Consider the following 19,074-nt stretch of genomic DNA (forward strand, 5'->3'; position numbering starts at 1 on the left):
ATAAATATTTATTCATAATCATTTCTTTCCGAGAACAGGTTTGACACCTTCTCGATTATTTGTTGTGGACAAACATTTCTTAAGATTTAAGTTAGTGATTTATTTTTCTTCAACAGATCGCTATCGCGATCCAAAAGCAGGAGGCTTTATGTCGAATATTTTATTGTGGAATTTTTTTTTTTTTGAAAACAGGTCGACTTTGTTGATTTGTTTGTGGGCAAACATGAATTAATAACTAATTTAATGATGATTTAAAGAATTCTTTTGACTTTAAATACTTCTTTTCCTCCTTCAAATCTAGGGTCAAAGGTGTTCCACCATCTAGTGGCAGAGAGTGCAATTACACCCAAAATAAAATAGTTATAATATTTTTTTAAAAAAACGCGATGGGCAGGCGTTTACCGTATTGCTGATCTGAAGCACGGTGAATATTTTTGTTGTTTGAATAAAGGAAGGAGCATTTACCTGCACAATAAAGAGTTGGATGGTCTGAGGCCCGGGACGGCACGGCTCTCCAAACGGAACGTTCTCATCGTCTCGAGAGCCATCAAAGCCAAGGGAGGCACCGGCTTTACTCCATGGCAAAGTCCGCATGGCGTTTCCCTCTTCAAGTGTGCGCACGCGTGTGCGAGGGAGTGTGTACATTGCGCTAGGATGTGCTCATATTTGCTTCCGGGACCTGCGCTGGATTCTCTGCCTGTGTGCTGGAACAGATTAAAGCTTGATTTCTGCTCATGCGTGTGTGAATATTACACAAGAGGATTTTTTGTGTGTGTGGTGAGTCTTTTTCAAAAATTTCTCGTCATACGTTCACTCTTTCAGAGACATGGATGACAATTTTCGTCTTTTATGAAAGTAATAGCAATTATAAAAAATAAAATAGTCATAAAATACGTTTTTTATGGAGGGTAGCTGACATCCTTGGCTAATGATCGACTGATTAACGGCCGGGCCAATGATCGCGCCCCATATTTGGAAATTTGACGTATCGGTATGTGCCTTTTTTTTTTTTTTTTTTTAGTTGACCGGCAGACATGAAGAAATCAATGTAAACGTGTTGCCTTTAAGGCCGATTCAACGGGATGTTTTTGGTTTCAAATGATGCTAAAAAAATAGTTTCTGTATTGATAAATGACTGTTGCGCGGATGGATGATTACTATTTTGTTTGTGTAGGTGAAAGGTTTTCCAGATTTTGCAGATGACGCATTTCCATTTCCGGGTTTGCAGACGATGTATATTTTTGTCGTTTTACCAATAGAAGAAGTTCCGGTTTTGCCGATGACGCGGTTCCGTTTCCAGTTTTGGGATATTCATTTCTATTGTGCATCTAATACATGGTAAAAAGGAAAATATCAGAATTTGTTTCCAAAATTAAGGGTGTGTCTTATATTATAGGAATTATGGTAGTTGGATGTCTGGTCCCTATAAAAAAAAAAAAAGTAAAAAAAAAAAAAAAACAGTAAAAATATGTCATGTATACTGCATACACATTCAGTTATAATAAAGTTGTATTAAAAAAATAAAATAAATAAAGAGCACTTGACATCAAAAAAATACTGATTAAAAAATAATAATAATATATATATATATATATATATATATATATATATATTACAAACTATATATTGTCTTAGGTAACGTTTGTGATCCCATGGAAGTTCCCTTCTCTGGATTTGAGCTGGCCTTTATTGTGGTCGCCTTCGTCGTCTTCTCGCTCTTCAGCGTGGCTTCCGTCTGCGTCCGGCCACACCGGGGCCTTCAGACAAGTAAGAAGCATTTTTTAAAAACAAATATATTTCTTTATTTTTTGGAGCATTTCATCTATTAAGGTGTGCGTGTGTGTACTGTACTCTTCAGATGAAGGAGTGCACGGGACTACGCAGAGAATGATCTGCAGGCAGGCCAAACTGCAAGCTCGTGAGATCAATAAGGGCGAGGTAACAATTTGTGAATTTTGAAATTGATTCTAATTATGAATTGAACAAGTAATGTATTCTTTGGACGGTTCTGTTCAAATCCCTTGCAGCCGATAAATGCTCTCTAGCGGCCTCTTCAGGAGAATTGCAGGACAGTACGACAAACGTTCAACGATCCCAGAGTACTTTTTTTTTTTTTTTTTTCAATAACTATAGTTAAAAATGATGCAGTGATCAAGGTGAATAAAAAATAAAAACTGCACATTGGACGCACTGGATTATAAATCACAGGGCTCAAATCATGAGAAAAAAGTCGAAGGTTATAGTTTGAAAAATACGGTACTAATTTCTTCATCTTAACAAGTTCTGCCAAATCTATGAATATTGTTATGAATGTTGTTATGTTTACATTTAAACTGATTTCAAACCAGTGTGTTATTTCCGTCTGAATATTTTGAACAGGAGTTATTTTTAAATCAATCAAACCTGCTTGAAATAAATGTTTGGGTTCGTTACTTGGGTTTAAAATCGTAATTGTCCAGAACGAATGAATAAATCGCCCGACCCTACTTGAAATGTTAATTTTCTTCAAAAAAGAAAAAAAAATGAATCTAATTATATAAATACTAGGGATGTTTGATACTACTTTGTTTTGGGCTGATATCAGTACAATTAAAGCCACGCCCCCCAAAATAAACAAAGTAAATACATTTGATTATTGTTATGTCGGCAAGTAATAGTGTGAATTTCTTCGACTTCATTAATCGTAATGCATTTTGTGTCGAGGATATGACATATTATTTTGACAATGTTTCCTCTTTCTCTCTCTCTCTTTTGTGCGCCTTCTGAATGGCGAGTCAAGCCAAGTGCCACACCCGATTATTTCTTAAAGCGTCCTGCGGGTCCGCCGTGTCTGAGTTGGACTTTTACAAAGCGCCTGACTTTTGGCCTGCCAAACTCCGGCGGGGTGACATCTTGACCGGGGAAGAGCGAGAGGGCGGGCCCCCTGTTGAGTTTGCCCCTTGACCCCTGAGCCCTCCGTCAGTCAGCCGCCTACTTGCAATAAAGACTAGCTAGCGGCGCCACAATCGATCGGCTTCCACTTTGCTGAATTTGGGCTGTTCTGGCCTGCGTTTGTGCCTGTGTGCAAACTGCGGCTTTCTGTTAAGGGGGCATCAAATGTTCAATTATTTCTTATTCTCTAAAAGTAACAGAGTGCCTCACGCTTAAACTGGATTTAGTCCACAGTTGTGCATATAAACGGGAATGTGTGTGTGTGTGTCCTTGGTTTTACTGCATGGTGCGAACATACAATCCCTTAAAAATAAGTATTTAATGAAATGTTTCCGGAAAATATAAGTTAGTAAAACACATTTTACGTTCAGTAGTTTATTCAATTTCGTTATTTCAAAAGATCAGATTGGACTTGTTGCGTGCCACCTCTCGTTACCTGTCAAGTTCACGATTTATTTTTGTCAACACATCTCGATTCTGATTCCAAGCGAGGACGCTTTAAGTTAAATATTTTTCTGTGAACAAATATTGATTTCCGATTATTTCTTTTTGAGAACAGGTCTCACACTTTATGTTGATCATTTTACGTGGACAAATATTGATGATTAAATAACGATTTATTTCTTGTTAACAAATCTCTACAGTAATCCCAAAAGAAGACACATTGTATTTAATATTTTTATGTAGACAAATAATTATTTATAATGATTTCTTTTTCAGAAAAGCTCTGACACTTTATGTTGGTGTTTTTTGTGGACAAATATTTATTAAGAATCAAATTATTTCTTTTTGATAACAGATCTCTACTGTGATCCAAAAGGAAACTTTACGTCGATTATTTTTTGTGGAATAATACAAATGAATTTTGAGAGGTTCTAAAGTTTAATAAATTCAGACAATGATGGCATATTTTAAGTCTTTTTTTTTTTTTTACCCATCAAATCAAAAAATTCATCTGGAAGAAAAACCTTTATAACTGAAATCCAGGGGTAAAAATGGAACCATTTACATGGTTTTTAAATTATTTTTTTGCCCCCCCCCCCCCCAAATGAAAACTCAAGATTCATGCGTTGTATAAGGCGCACCGGATTATAAGGCGCGCTGTCAGCTTGTGAGAAAATTGAAGGCTTTTAGGTGTTTAGAGTTCGTGACATTTGTTATCTTATTTTGAAATGCATGCTTTTAATTTGTGGGGTCGCGTTGCATTTCCGTTTCCTGTTTGACGTTCTCTGTGCGTCATTCGGCTCGTTACGGCGACGTAGTGAATGACAACGTAAGCTCGTATTTAGAGTTTATTATCGTTTATGTTGATAACGCACGCTACTGCCTATGTTTAGTAAGCGATGAGTGATTATTTTGTTTAAGTGTTCGTTTGTGTAGCGCTTGCACTTTATAGTTAGTAGTAGTTAGTTGTTGCTAACCCGCTAATGTCGGCTAAAAATACAGTCAATTCATAGATTCAAGTTGAAAAAAAAAAAGGATTGTTTACGGTTACTGCGGCTATATTGGGGCGTACATAGAAATCTAGGAACTGATACCCTACTTTGCGGGTTTCAGACTTCGCGGGGGTTGACACCCCCCAATTAACCGCGAAGTAGGGGGGATCACTGTACAATACGCGTGACAATAAAAGTGCCACGATTACGACTCGATCACGTCGACTGAATTCCGCCACGCGAGCGTGTTTGACGCTGGGAAATCCCTGGTCGCGCCATTCAATCCCCCAGCGAGAGCAAATATGACAACTTTTTTTTTTTTTCGGGTGTTGGGGTGGGGAGCATACACACACACACACACCCACAACCCAAAGCAAGTTGGATACCAGGTGGCTGCGCATGACAATTGCGGGCCGATTAGCATATTCAAACGGGGCAAAATCAAACTTTTTTAAAAGACAATGGCCGCTGATATGCAAAGCGCAACACGAGAAGCAAAAACTTGCAACAAGATGCACAGACATTTTCTATTAAAGACCGGGACTCATCAGACCCAAGATGAGATCACACACACACACAAACACACGCACGGTGGCCGTGTTGTCTTTTGTGTGTTTCCCAAGAGAGATGCTTGTTGGAAGCGCGGACGAGCGTTTCGCAGTCCCGCCGCTCCATTAGCATCCTGCTGCTTCCCTTAATCCTCATTCACATGCGACGGCCGACATTTCATCTTCATGCGCTAACTGATTAGCGGCGCGCTCAATGGTGGAGTCGCTAACCCCGCCGCCGAGGAGGCGACGGCCGCGCACACGCGCTAATTAGCGCATAGCACTTTTTTAAAGGAGGTCCAAAACGTTCCAAGTAATCCTAGATTTTGCATTCCGATACCAAATTTTCACTTCTGGTACATGTCGATATTGCGGCCGATAGTGATAACAATCTGATAGGCCTCATAAAAGCTTTTATTTATTGTTAAGTAAGGGATGTTAGAAAACAACTTGATTAAGAGATACTATTCAAAAAATATTTTAAAAAATAATAATACCGATAGCGATCTGAGATTATATTAGAAGGCCTCACAAATGCTTTTGATTATTGTTCAGTAAGAAATGTTCAAAGAAACGTGATCAAGTAATACTATATATATATATATATATATATATATATATATATATACACATATATATATATATATATATATATATATACACATAAAACAATTGACCAAATTGTAAAAAAAAAAAAAAAAAAAATATCAACAGAATCCAATAGTCTTGCAGCCTATACCGATACGATATTGGAAGGCCCCATGAAGGCTTTTATTTATTGTTAAGAAAGAAATGTTAGAAGCTTGACCAAATGATACTTTTCACAAAGATATTAAGCAAAAGAAATAACCAAATTATAAAAAAAATTAGTACAAGCGATATAATCTTGATTTTGAGCCGCTATTTTCCTTGCCACCTGGGGGCACTCTTCACTCTTAAATGCAATCAGGTGTGTTACTGTTGAGTTGATGCAGTATTCTATCACCCCGAGTGTGTCGGTGTTATGTTGAAAATATGTCGATATTTCTAAACACGCAGGCATGCTCGTTTTTTTGTTTGTTTTGACAGCATGATGTAGCTGTAAGAAAAAAACGATTTCAATAAAAAAACAGCGATTTAAAGTCTGGTGCGGCCTATGAATGACAAAAATAGATTTTCATTTCATGGTAATTGCATATGCTAAATTGTTTTTAAGCCTATCTTTTAAATGAGTCACCAGTTTACCGTTAATGTATATTAAGCGCACAAGGAGCGCGTGTGTGCGGCTTTGTGTTTGTGTGTGTTCAAGAGGACAGTTGTGGGGGGCTGTGGGGTGGAGGCTTCCTGCCATTTGAATTACCCTCTACATGTGGGGTCAATATGTGCCATGCTTGTGTGTGTGCGCATGAGGAGTCAAAGTAGAGGGTGAGGGGTGTGTGGTGGTCTTAGGAGGGGGGATTGGGGGGTTCGGCAAGCCGCTATAAAGGAGGTAGGGGGAGAAGCACCTTTGTCACTTAGCTCTCGAGTCAAAACCGCTGCGGAAGGGACATCTTCCATTTTCAAGGGGCCTTCTTCAGGATTATCTAACCTCGGTTGTGTCTTCACTTTCTGGGGTGCAAAAGAATTTCTATTAAAGACCGGGACTCATCAGACCCAAGATGAGGATCTTCAACCTGCTCTACCTGCTCATGTCGCTGCTGATGCTGTTCGCCACCGTGCTGGTGGTAGTGGAGCCAGCTTCCATCGCCAGGCCAAGTAAGAAGAAGAAAACATAATTTGCTAAAAGTCAACTTTGACAGAACCGGAAATACATGGCGTCTTGCGTTAAAACTTCTACAATTTTAAACGAAGAATAAAACAATTAAAATGGAGACTAAACGAGGTCCTGCTATCATTTCTACCTGGCCAATAACGTTAAATACTCAACCAAATGTTATTCAAGGTTGGAATCTCACATGCAAATTCAATAAAAGTAAGAAAAAGTCCGTCATTTTACCTTGAGAAGCGGAAGAATCCCACCATGTTTGATGCATTCAAATCCCACCGCCAACATCGTAAATGACGTGATCCCGTGAGGTGAAAAAACGATGGTCGCATTTTGTAGGTAATGCGTTGTAGCGTCAATTCAATAAATCTGAAAAAGCAGCATTTTATAGTTTATGCGTTCAAATAATTATTTGCTCGATGGTTAACGGTACTATTGACTTTTGACAATTGACAAGTAACGGCTGGCAAGCATTGCTGCTGATTGATGCGTTCGAGCTTTAGCGCCAACGTCGTAAACTACGTTTGTTAGATCGTAATTCAAGTCGAGCCTGGATCAAACGAAATTGACAAACATACAATATTGATATCAATTAAATATAAATGTGTTGTTGGAGTCTTGCAATAGTTTTTGTGTTGTGAAATTGTAAATGTCGTCAGCAAAGACGTTCGTTTAGTCGCCTCCCACTCAACGCCATAGATGCCAAATTCAACTCGGAAAATATTTATAAACACGATTGATTAAAAGTAAGGATAAAAATTTAAATACAGTATTTTAAAAAGACGTAGTAAAACTATGTGAATTCTGTCTTCCGGTGGTTATGTTCACTGTCCCCATAAAACGTCGAAAATCGAACTTTTGCCCGTTCGAGAAGTTGAAAACTGCACGTGTGGACACTTTGGGGTTCGTTTTTTTTTTTTTTTTTTTACGATCACGCAACAGGTGAGCTGTATAAAACGAGAGCTCGGAGGCAAGAGGATCCTCATCAGATGAGGCACCGCCGCCGGGGGATCACACACCCGGCGGGTCTCCTTTGTCCGGTGCTTTTGTTAATCCCGGCGTTGAGATGCAACGCAAGCTTTTATTAAACAAAATGACACGGGAGGAGAATCCAAAGACGCGTTGCGCCTCCAGGCTTGGGGGTTCTCCCTCTGTTGAGAGGAGGATGAGGAGGGAGGAAGGGGGAGCCATAAAGTCATCCGCCACTTTTTATGCTCTTCCTGGGTTCGGCTTGTGAATGGCGGAGCTCAGCGGATTTATTAGGGGACGTTTTGGGAATAGTCATGCGTTGGGTGGATGTGTTTTTTAAGGGAAAAAAAACTGGGGCGTAAAAGTCGTTGAAACGCTCAGCGAATCAGCCGATCATCCCCCCATACCGATAAAAATGAAAAGTACAGAGAGTGATGACAGAGAACATTTCAAAATGACGCGTTTTCTCTTGCAGATTTCCTGAACGCGAGGAAAAGATATCACAGGCACTTTTGCCTGCACCGACGTTGCCTTCCTCTGCACTCCAGGGTCCCCTTCCCCTGATTGGACGGCTGAGGGCGGGATGTCTTGTGGTGCTTTCAAGAAGGCCGTAGGTGGGCAAACATTTCACAAATTTCACCCCTCCGCGGCCGCTTCACAGCCGAATCGACGGCTGTTATGATTGTGACCTTAATTCATCGATGAATAAATCTATAAAATATATATGAATACATTCTGCTTTCTCAAATGTCCAAATGCATTTGAATGCACCTTACCTGTCGCACACATCGTGAGACTCCAACACGGCTGTTACCCTAATAAATTGTGCCTGAATGTGAAATCTCCAAATGCATTCGAATGCACCAGGCAGAGATGTCAACACTGACATTAGCTGCATTCCTTCTGCCTGAAATTGAAATGTCCAAATGCATTTGAATGCATTTCACCCGTCGTACACATGTGACATGTTAACGCTCCCGTGAGCGCCAGACTTGTATCCTGCGATGATGTAATGCATTTTGTTTTAACCCTTGTGGCATTATGTTACAAAAGATGGAAATTCCTCTGATTTTTTTTTTTATGATCTCATAAGATCACTGGGGAAAACCCACTGGGAAGCTGAAATTTCCAGCAGACGACTAAAACATGTAACATTTCAAAAAGCGACAGTTATGATATTTCTATGTGATTGCAATCGGACGCGCGGGATTTTGTGTACAAAAATAACCATTGTCCAAATTTTGAACCGTATACAATCATTAGAATGACCATTTTTGAGATGCAATTTAATAGGATTTATGACATCGATTTTCCTGCCATTTTTGCAACATTCCGCTGAGCGGCGGTCAAACTATGTCAGCGAACAGAAAATTCTTTGTTGACTTGCGCTTCACCTCAAGACAGTAGGTGGCGGTAGAGACCAGTTAATGGCCACGTCTCCAAGTGTAATCGTCACGAGGTGCGAGAGTGTCGTCACACGGCTGCGTGGAAAAAGTCTGACGGACCCACGCCCCCAAAACCGAACAGGAAGTGGGCCATTGTGATTTGAAACCTGCCATTCGGGGGGCAAATTCCAGGACTTGTTCTCACACGCTCTGGCAAATTGGCCCAAAAAGAACCCCGTGTGGAAACAGCTATCCTTGAACTAACTAACTTCCCAAACATTTTAGCTAACGCCATAAAATGTGAGCAGAACATCGTGTCACCGCTTAATGATCATTTGGACGGTTGGCCTTGAAAAAGGAGCCGTGAGGGCCCCTTGATCGCAGCTTTCAGCTCAAATTGAACTTGAAAAAGTGACACCCCCCCTTTTTTTTGTGGGTACTAGAATCTCCAGTTGGCATTTGAGTAGGTGTGCGTGATTAGTGGCAGAGGTGCGCGGGACCTCTGGCGGACATAAATCTGGCTAATGACTAGAGAGGGAGGATTAAAAGTGGCGCAGGAATGCCGGAACAGGCACGCTCCAACACCCTGAACTAAAGTTTACCCCGCCTGCTGTCGGTCAGGGGCTCCTAATCCTACTGCGGTTTTATTATTATTATTTTTTTGCGTTGCAGGTTCGACGGTACAGCTACCTCGCGTGAGTGGGCCCAACACGGCGGACCAAAAGATTCATGATAATCAAAAGAAGAACCATGAGATTAGCTTGAAAAAGTCCTGAGCACCTTGATTGATCAATAAGCCAAAGAACAAAACAAAAGTCTGCGGCGCTTGAAAAAGGCGTGACCAAAGAGCTGCTAGCGGCCATGTTTTTGATTCATGTGTGTATATATTTTCTCTATTAAGCATTGTATGCACTTCAAATGTTTATTAAATACAGTTTATTCCTTTTAATATTTTCCTTTCTGTCTATTTGTCATTCTGCGTGTGTTATGTAACTCGAATTGGGCGACAGAGCCTAAAATTCATACCACTTTAAATTTTCTTGACAATATGTTTCACGCAGCCCCACTCAAAACAACTTTATGATATATTTTATATGAATATTTTGGAATACTCGCGCAAAACTCAAGTAATGACCAATCATGAGTCGTGATTGGTTGTTATCAGAGCCCTGAGCAACTGTATTTTATATATTTTATATATATATATATATATATATATATATATATATATATACTGTAACTATTATAATTTTTGGCCTCTTCCAGTTCATCAAAAAATACTTGCAATAAAGCAAAGGGATGATTGGTTCTAAATTTGAGATTCAAAACAGATTGAAAAAGTATACTAAAAGTATTTTTGAACGAGTCGTATAGTCCCATTGCTAAGCTAGTGTTTTTCAAAGTTAACAAAGGACAAATTCTTGAGAAGATTATTACATATGTTTTAAAATATCAAATACAAGTACTCAGGACAAAACAGCAAGCAAACATAACATCACAGAGATTATACTGTAAATATTACGCAGTATTTTCTGGGTCACCAGAAAACCAAAAACGATCTAGAAAAATACTGCAAGTAACAGGAAGTAGACACCCCCCACCCCCCTCCCAAAACATTCTGCAAATGCCAAAAAGTGTGCATTCGAAAGTCCTCTTTGCTGTAAGGTCCAAACGGTTATTTCGCGTTATTTACATTTTAATGAACCGCTCATCAAAAAAAAAAAAAAAAATGCAAAGTAGCAGCTTTGGGACAATCACTGGGAAAGTCTCCCCAAAGCCCCCGCCCCATCCCCCACCCGTGACTTGCAACGCCTCTTTAAAGGCGGGCCATTTTCAGTGCGGCTACGCACCGCATCATCAGATCTTTGCTCAGGTGAGAGGCGAGTCGAGCTCCCGGTCTGACCTGAATCCAGTCTTGGCGGCTTGGTCGGTGTTCAGTGCTGAGCGCTGAGGTTGAGCAGCCTCCTGCTCAGCAGGCTGTTGTGCTGCTTCAGGTACTCGATCAGGTCCGCCTGCTTCTCCACCACCTCCTCCAGACACGAACCATCTCTGAAACGCACATCTGGAGCTTAACGCCGTGACTCAGACACTCCTTTGAATGAAAACGCTTTCTTTTTATTTAATAGTTGGATTTATTAAAAAAAAAAAAACATGTGCAAAACATTCGAACAACATAACAAAAGTCTACACACCCCTGTTCGAATTGTAGATGTTTTTATATATATATATATATATATATATATATATATATATATATATATATATATATATATATATTTTTTTTTTTTTTTTTTTTTTCTACCTAATATATGTAAAAAGGAGTTGAGAGTGAGTTTTCTGATTAGAATTTTTTTAGTTGGAGAAAATACAAGTCCCAACAGCTTGGCAGAAGTGCTGCCAAAATTACAAGCAGTAAAACTTGCAGGTTTCGGTTCCTCTCGGGGGCACAAGGGCAGCTTTTAACATTGTCGGCTGCGCTGTTAACCTCTGCGTAAACGAGCACGGCAAAGACCGCTTTTACAGGGTCGTTAATGCGAGTGTGTGCGCGTGTATGTGTGTGTGGCCCTACCTGAATCCCGTTTCCGTGGGCAAGCTAGCAACACTGAAGTTGTGCGAGTGATCTTCCTGGCTAACGTCGGGCGCCGCTCGCGCCGCGTTGAACTTTGTCACTTCGACTGGGGGAAGCAAAAACAAAACACGTTATTGTAACGGGAGTCATTTTTGCAGCGGATAATATATGCTTGGGTTTTGTTTCTTTGTGTTCGAATAGTTGTGAAAGACTATAAAAGTTGACCAAGTGGGGTGCGTCAAATTTAAAAATAGGACTAAAAATATTCATGACTAAAAGAGAGGACCTCAGAGGTTTGGGATAGATTTTGATTAAAAAAAAAAAAAAGCTCTGAAAATGACGTTCACTTATCGCAAAGTGGAAAAGGCAAGTGGAATAACCGATAGGATATAGATATAGTGACAGCCCGATATCCGTTGCTTTTAAAACCATGTCTAGCGATGCTAACATTAGCATGTCAATGCTATTTCACATTGCTAAGCGAGCTTCTCTCAGGCAAAACTACGAGTTTGTTTCAATTATAAAATGCGTATGTGTTTTCTTTGTTTTATCTTAAGTCCTGACAAACATCGACTAAAAGAGGCTTTAAATAGCTCGAACGCAAACAATTTTCCAAAACCAATCACCATATTGACTATAAAAGTAATGTCTTCTCTAACGTCTGTGCTTTACCTACTGTATTTTCATAGATTGGTCGAATATCCTATAAGCTTTTCAAATGTAACCAGGCAACACTTTCGAGGTCATGATGTAGTTCAAGTCTCAACTGAAACTAAATTTAGTCCCAAGACACAAAGACGTGACCTAAGTGAGAGTTTCTTAGTCGTCCTAACGATGCAGGTGGGAAAGTGCACAGGCATGTTTTTTCTTTTTTCTTTTAAAAGGCTTCCATTGCTTCGCCGCCTTTTAAACACACACACACACACCAGCCATTATAACCCACACTTAGCTCTTACGGGCCGCCATATCCTGCACTTAGAGCTCCAATTCTCACGCCCTAAACATATACCTTTACTCGGGGGGCATGAGTGAAGTGGGCCCGGCGGTGACATGAAGAGGAGGTAGAATATATGGCAGTATGTCACAAAAGACAAAAAAATATATATTACTGGGTTACGCTGAACTGTACACACCTTTGAAGTGAAAATATAAATCACTTTGACAACACCAAGAGCTGGTAATCTTTCCAAATTTGATTTTACAGTCCAATTGCGATTCGTTCAACACCTTGGATGAAGGAACGCGTTTTTCTCTTTTCTTTCGTACGAATCAGGATTTAGCTAGCTAGCTAGCTAGCGACACACTTGCAGCAGCTTGAAATGATTTGGTTAGCTTAACTAACAAGCTAGCTCGCTATATCCTGAAAGGGTAGAGAAAAATAGAGGAATATTCTCAATCATCCAAGGAATTACAATTTAACTGTTCTGGTTAGCTATCAAGCTAGGTCGCTAACTTCAAGTTAATGTAATTTGACAACACCAAGAGCTGGTAATCTTTCCAAATTTGATTTTACAGTCCAATTGCGATTCGTTCAACACCTTGGATGAAGGAGCGAGTTTTTCTCTTTTCTTTCGAACGAAACAGGATTTAGCTAGCTAGCTAGCTAGCTAGCTAGCTAGCTAGCGACACACTTGCAGCAGCTTGAAATGTTTTGGCTAGCTTAACTAACAAGCTAGCTCGCTATATCCTGAAAGGTTAGAGAAAAATAGAGGAATATTCTCAATCATCCAAGGAATTACAATTTAAATGTTCTGGTTAGCTAACAAGCTAGCTAGCTAGGTCGCTAACTTCAAGTTCCTGTAATGAATATATGTATGTATATATATATAAAACCCAAAATGCACTTTACAGGGTCCTAGAATGTGTACAAAATAGGATTATCAACTCGGTATTGATAAGACTAGAGTATCATTAGTCAGAGGAAATTGTCAAGGAGATTCTAAAGAGTGCAACCTTTGCTTTGCGCCATCACAGCATCGACAAACAATCCAAAGGAATAGTGAGCATTCCTGCATAATGAGCTCCTAAATAAAAGTGTGTGTGTGTGTAAACACGAGCGGTATGTGAGAAGCATTTAACAAAGCACAACACAATAGTTTGAAGCCGCGGTATTTATTGACTATTAGTTTGTGGACAGACACAGCGCCAGCACGGAAAATAAAGAGAACTTAGTTAAATTTACCGTGCTTTTCTGACTACGAGCCGTGACTTTTTTCACATGATTGGAGCCCTGCGGCTTATACAGTAGTTCAGTGCAGCTTTTCTGCAGTTTTTTTTTCCCCCCAAACCAAGACAATCGACCGATGAAGCAAATGAGTGTATCTGTTTAATGTGTAGAGCTGAAAAGGGCTGAGTTCAAAAATATAGTATTAAAAATGTAAAAAAAACAAACAAACTTTAAATTGAATAAGATCTGAAATGTGTAAAGATGAAAAGTGGAAAACCACAGTAAACATCAGTGCAAAAAAACTAGTCTCTCATTTGTGGGCATGCCGCCATTTTAATAATTTATAAATGTTGCTGTCCTTTGGTCTTGATTTTTGTGTTTTTATTTGAGTAGTTTGAGATGCTGAAGAAATGATAAAACGGTCAAACAGACATGATGGACGGATGGACGATAGAAAGAAGGCTGGGAAGGGAAAAATGAAAGAAGGTGGCGCATTTCACAAGTCTTTGTCAAAGGTTCACACAAACAAGTGTACAGATAAAATTGACAGTACAGAGATCGGGATTGGGTCAACCTCTTGAGGGCCAGTATATTTAGCATTTTCACGCATCTTTCAAGGCCAACAGAATATTGTGTACTAGATCTATGTAAACATGGGTGGTAACATGATTGACTTCTATTCCTTACTTTGAATTGCATGTAGATAATAGCTGTGTTATAAAAATAGGAAACACTGCCATCCAATGGCCACAGTTGTCACTACATCGCTCAATTGTCATATTAGGTAAGCATCGGTCAAGGGTGTCAGCCACCCTCCATAAAAAAAAAAAAGGAAAAAAAAAAAAAAGAATTTGACCAGAATTTTACTATTTATTATTCTTATTACTATTTTGTAAGATGAGAATTCTCATCCACGGCACTGAACGAGTTATGGTCAACGTTCTAACCTCCAAATTTAGTTTAAAGTCGGAATTTTGACTTTAAACTGGTTAATCTGGCTTTAACATCTTTAATACCACTTTGAAGTCAGAATTCAGACTGATCGGGATTCAGATTTCGACTTTAAAGTCGAAATTTTGAGAAGAAAACGTTTTAATTCTACTGAGTCATTCATACTGCAAAGCGGTGCTTCTCAAATAGAGGGGCGGGCCCCCGTGGGGGGGTTGACCCCCAGGGAAAAGTGTTTTGCTTTTGTCATGTGAAGTGTAATTGCAATAAAATAAGAATTCTCCTCATTTTGAATTTCAGGCCCTTTGATGCTAGCGGCTAATGTTAGGAGTAATGGATGAAAAAACAACAACAACTTTAGCCTAGCCTGTGCTAGCCTCCAACTGGCACGTATGCTTTTTGTGTGCGAGCGTTGCGGCATGGTATCGCCGGCACGTGCCCTCTAGTGCTTTTCGCAGCCAAGACGCATGAGCGGCGGAGCCTTTGAAGGCCGCCGGGCGGCTTTGATGTGCGTGGGGCGCGTGGGCCGCATTCATGTTCAAATGAGAGGCCAGAAACATACAGCGGAGACTTCAAAAACACACGCACACACAAACTCACACTCAACAATCCAACACGCACTTCAAAGAAAAGTAGAACGAGGACTTCCTGTATGGACTTCGTGACTGCAGGCTCTCACTACTTTGCCCCCCCCCAGAACTTGGAATCTATCAGTTTAAAAAGGATCCAGAAGTGACTTAGACAATCTCCGCTAAAAAAAGTACATAATTTGTCCGAAATCTATTTGTCGACTCGACTATTTTCATGGAGCAATTAATACTGTTAACACGGCACAAAATATTTGCATCTCAAATCAACTTTTCCCAATGAACTGAATGGAAATTACATGAATCCGTTCTGCCCCGTGCAAACCTCGCCGCATTTTTACATCGTGTGTTGACAAAAGGTCAAATTGCGTTACCTGAAATTCAACATTCAACCAAACATTTGACTCTACGTTCCGTCTCACTACTCTGATCTGAGTTGGAATGTGGCCCGGACTGAACCTCCTCCGCAAACACTGTAAACACTGGGACAATGTGTGTGTGCGCGGGCGGAGCGGCTGAGGGCTAGCTAGCCTGTGGCTGGGCTAAACACTAATACCTTATCTTCACCTGCATATGTGTGTGATGGGGGGTATCTGCACATCTGTGCCCCGTGGCAGCCTAAATACCCCTTTAATATGGATTTCCTTTCAATACCACAATCTGGCTGATCAATATCCTATAAGTAACAGCAGTCTTCCTTCACAATCATATATATACACACACACGCATACACGTCGACTCAAGGCACCTCATTTAACGCACAGAATGGCGTGCAAGTGTGTGTGTGTGTGTGATCCAAAGTGAAAACTCAGCAGATCGGTTGCAGGTTGGAGGGCGGGACAGAATACTTGATTGTCATGCTGTCGGGTTTGAAAAGGCTAAAGCGGCTATTGTCATGCCAATGTCCTCTCGCATTGTTTAGGGGGCGGGGGTATCAGCAAACACTGTAATCTAAAAGTGTCTTTCACTGTGCTTCAAAAAATGGCAACATTACAAACTGCATATGTGACAGCTGTAGTACATACATAAACACAACATGTCCTATTGTTAACATCGAGATTTCCCCCCAAATTAAGGGAGTAGGTTCATTTGTAAATGTCACACTGAAGATACAAATTTTGAGGGTTTTATGCATCATTTGTCGTAATATTAGCATGTTTCTCCAAATTCTTCATGGTTTATCGTTTTTTTTTTTTTTAATCTATCTAAAACTATTTCTGGTTCATTAAAATATAAAATATACCCCCTGATGACTAATACAAAATAGCGTCCATCGCCAAATGTTTTTAAACAAAAACAATGTATGAACAAATGTTCTGTTTGTGTTCTTTTAACCATAACAAATGTGCAACTTACAAAATGAGTTTTTTTTCTAACCATAAGACATTTTGAATTTTCAGGGTTTCTCTTCATCATGCTAACGAATAAAAAACAATTTTGTTCTGATTATTTTTCTCATAACAAAAAGCCTCCAGGAAAAAAGAAATGTAAATACCAGTGCCTCCATTATTTAGTACGAGTATTCTTTTCATAAGCAAGCTTGCATTTTTGCTATTATATTATTCTGGTATTGATTATATATTATATTCTACATTAAAGAATATTTGATATCGTGTATATATCTATTACATGTATAAATAAATGGAGGAAACCCCTAGAGGCCCAGTATATTTATATTAGTACAAAAAGCATATCTCCACGGAAACAAAAAGTTTACCTGTGTAATAGATGAGGCAGGGCAAGGCCACAACCAGCTCCAAGGCCAAGATACTGATCAGCAAGTAGGTGTGCACAGCCGTAGACAGTTTCGCCGCCATGACGACCAACAGCATGGCATTCCCTGCGTGCACACGTCATGACTGCCCTCTAGCGTCCACCACGTGCCATGACGGGGTCCTACCTGCGGAGTGCACCGCGAGGGGCAGCCGCTTGAGCGCGCCGGTGCTCCTGTAGAAGCGCAGGTAGCCTCGGCTGCGGGCCCGGCTGTGCTGGAGCTGGGCGCAGCGGGTGAACAGCAGAACCAGAAGCCACAGGACCGCCTTGCCGAAGACCACCGCGCTGTCACCCCCGACGGGACCCAGGACGCCGGAGCACGCGTCCTTCTGCTCCGGCTTCAACACGCACAGCACGGCCACGCACACAGACAGAACCACGTATGCCACCTGAAAGATGCGGGAGACGTGAATTGACATGGAATTATGTTGTTCCGTTGTTACAGTGTATAAAAGAATGCAACTCATAGGTACTGAGCAACAGAAATCTGGGCCTTGGCCACTAGGGCGCAGTATACAAATATAATTTACAGTTGTAAACCAGTGGTTCTCAAATTTTGTCAGTTAGGTACCTCCTGTGAAATATGAAAGTACCCCTTAACCAGTATATATTTTAATTATATATACATTTATATATGTATATATATATATATATATATATATATATATATATATATATATATATATATATGTATATGTATATAATTCTTTGCTGTAATTAAACAGCAAATTTTGTCTTGTCAAAACATGCAGTAGCACACCATAGTGCGTATGTGTTTTGGTCCATACGTGTAGCAAAGACAGCAGGACAGCATGGCAGGCGGTCGGTATGCTATGGAACTCTCTTTTGATGGCAGCCTGGAGAGCATCAGGTGAGATGAGCGGCCCGTCCACCAGGGAATCCTCCTCGCTGCGCGTCATGTCCACCGAAGACCCTGCCTGCAATAAATAAGAATAACAAAAAACTTACTCCATTTCAATGAAATTCACTTCTATGAAATAAATAATATATTTAAATTGGACAAGATAAATGGTCCACAAGACGGCGTCAAGATAATGCTATTATTGACTTTGCCTAAGCACAAACACCCCTAATAAATGAGCACTTGTAACTGACGTTTCCCTAAAAAAAGAAAAATAGATAAAGAGAGATAGATAGATAAAACCTCTTTAATGCCAGTAAACAACCCAGACTAAACCAAGTTACTGGGTTCAATTTACTTCCTTCAGAACAATTTAGACAGGGCTTTGACACAAAAGAGTTGTGCAGCAAATAAAACAAAGGATAGGTAAAATGTATGTGTATATAAATTCACCCAACGAGCAAACTGCAAATAAATGGAAACATTAAACCAAAATAGAAACACTGGTCCACAGCCTTCACTTTGCTTCTCATGTGCAGTTAAAGTAACCAAGATTTATAGTCAACAAATATAGTTTATTGATTTAACAGTCAATAACTTAAAGATGTTGTTAGCTTGATATTTAAATCCAACCAATATCAAAAGACAATTTTACCGTCATATAAAAAAAAACATAAACAAACCATTATAGCTTTTTTAGCTAATACCCAAACGCAGCTAAGAACAAATCAAATTTGATAGAAATTGTTGAATACGTACAGCACACAATGCTCCGTCGGACTCCATTTAGCTTTAAAATTGGTTGTTTTTCGATAAAGGGAAGACACATTACAATTATTTAGCAGAGGGGTCGGGCGAAAAAGGCAAAGGGCTAACACGCAAATGTATGCTATGGTATTTTGGTGCCTCCAGGCGCCCGTACGAAAACATCATAATCACATGACCAGCATAGAAGAAGAAAATGAAAATAAACTGTGTACTCGCGTTTGTTTTTGCTTCGCCAGTCATGACTGAATTCAGTCGTATGCCCCACACGCGTAATTCGCGATAGTTCGAGTGGATGTAAAAGTGCAAATGTTGAGTTCGAAACCAAGCAGTACTTTCCAAAATGTGGCACTCACCGTCTATCACGTGACGCTGTACGTCATAACACTT

General features: G+C 39.9%; 3 protein-coding genes and 1 long non-coding RNA gene across 8 annotated transcripts in view; 2 read left to right on the top strand and 2 right to left on the bottom strand.

Annotated features, from left to right (window-relative positions):
• The window catches only part of marchf1 (membrane-associated ring finger (C3HC4) 1), a 12,543-nt gene extending 11,278 nt beyond the window's left edge, over positions 1-1,265 (bottom strand). For all 4 annotated transcript variants that reach the window (XM_088418838.1, XM_088418835.1, XM_088418839.1 and 1 more), the window contains exon 1: positions 466-1,265. The gene's annotated coding sequence lies outside the window, so the exon portion shown is untranslated. The remainder of the gene's footprint in view (positions 1-465) is intronic.
• LOC148421630 (uncharacterized) lies at positions 461-2,179 on the top strand. The gene is made up of 4 exons (XR_015866088.1): positions 461-777; positions 1,636-1,767; positions 1,859-1,938; positions 2,028-2,179. It is a non-coding gene; the product is annotated as an uncharacterized LOC148421630 (long non-coding RNA).
• tmem192 (transmembrane protein 192) lies at positions 1,418-18,988 on the bottom strand. Of its 2 annotated transcripts, XR_015866087.1 has the most exons (10): positions 18,679-18,987; positions 17,846-17,995; positions 17,185-17,446; positions 17,002-17,124; positions 11,583-11,688; positions 10,917-11,062; positions 6,891-7,028; positions 6,577-6,631; positions 6,400-6,502; positions 1,418-1,757 (listed from the first exon to the last, which is right to left on the bottom strand). XR_015866087.1 is itself a non-coding variant. In XM_088418841.1 (7 exons), the coding sequence occupies exons 1-6, from the start codon at positions 18,703-18,705 to the stop codon at positions 10,948-10,950; spliced, it is 783 nt and encodes a 260-aa protein (XP_088274967.1). In that variant the 5' UTR covers positions 18,706-18,988; the 3' UTR covers positions 1,418-1,757; positions 10,917-10,947. The 2 variants fall into 2 exon arrangements, 1 of the variants encoding a protein (XP_088274967.1); XM_088418841.1 differs by lacking the exons at positions 6,400-6,502; positions 6,577-6,631; positions 6,891-7,028 and having other exon boundaries at positions 18,679-18,988.
• Positions 6,430-9,870, top strand: apela (apelin receptor early endogenous ligand). The gene is made up of 3 exons (XM_088418843.1): positions 6,430-6,649; positions 8,104-8,242; positions 9,686-9,870. Exons 1-2 carry the CDS (start codon positions 6,553-6,555, stop codon positions 8,190-8,192), a joined length of 186 nt encoding a protein of 61 aa, XP_088274969.1. The 5' UTR covers positions 6,430-6,552; the 3' UTR covers positions 8,193-8,242; positions 9,686-9,870.
• Positions 18,989-19,074: the final 86 nt, after the last annotated feature.

Source organism: Hippichthys cyanospilos, chromosome 7, assembly GCF_059441005.1.
Source record: "Hippichthys cyanospilos isolate Australia breed blue-spotted pipefish chromosome 7, RoL_Hcya_1.0, whole genome shotgun sequence".
Lineage (NCBI taxonomy): Eukaryota > Metazoa > Chordata > Actinopteri > Syngnathiformes > Syngnathidae > Hippichthys > Hippichthys cyanospilos.

Excerpts from the sequence above, each read along its gene's own strand:
- apela (XM_088418843.1), top strand. The coding sequence starts at position 6,553 with ATGAGGATCTTCAACCTGCTCTACCTGCTCATGTCGCTGCTGATGCTG. Across the intron at positions 6,650-8,103 it reads AGCTTCCATCGCCAGGCCAA|ATTTCCTGAACGCGAGGAAA; the intron begins GTAAGAAGAAGA and ends TTTCTCTTGCAG.
- tmem192 (XM_088418841.1), bottom strand. The coding sequence starts at position 18,705 with ATGGAGTCCGACGGAGCATTGTGTGCT. Across the intron at positions 17,125-17,184 it reads CCTCGCGGTGCACTCCGCAG|GGAATGCCATGCTGTTGGTC; the intron begins GTAGGACCCCGT and ends GTGTGCACGCAG. Across the intron at positions 11,689-17,001 it reads CTGCCTCATCTATTACACAG|TCGAAGTGACAAAGTTCAAC; the intron begins GTAAACTTTTTG and ends TGCTTCCCCCAG.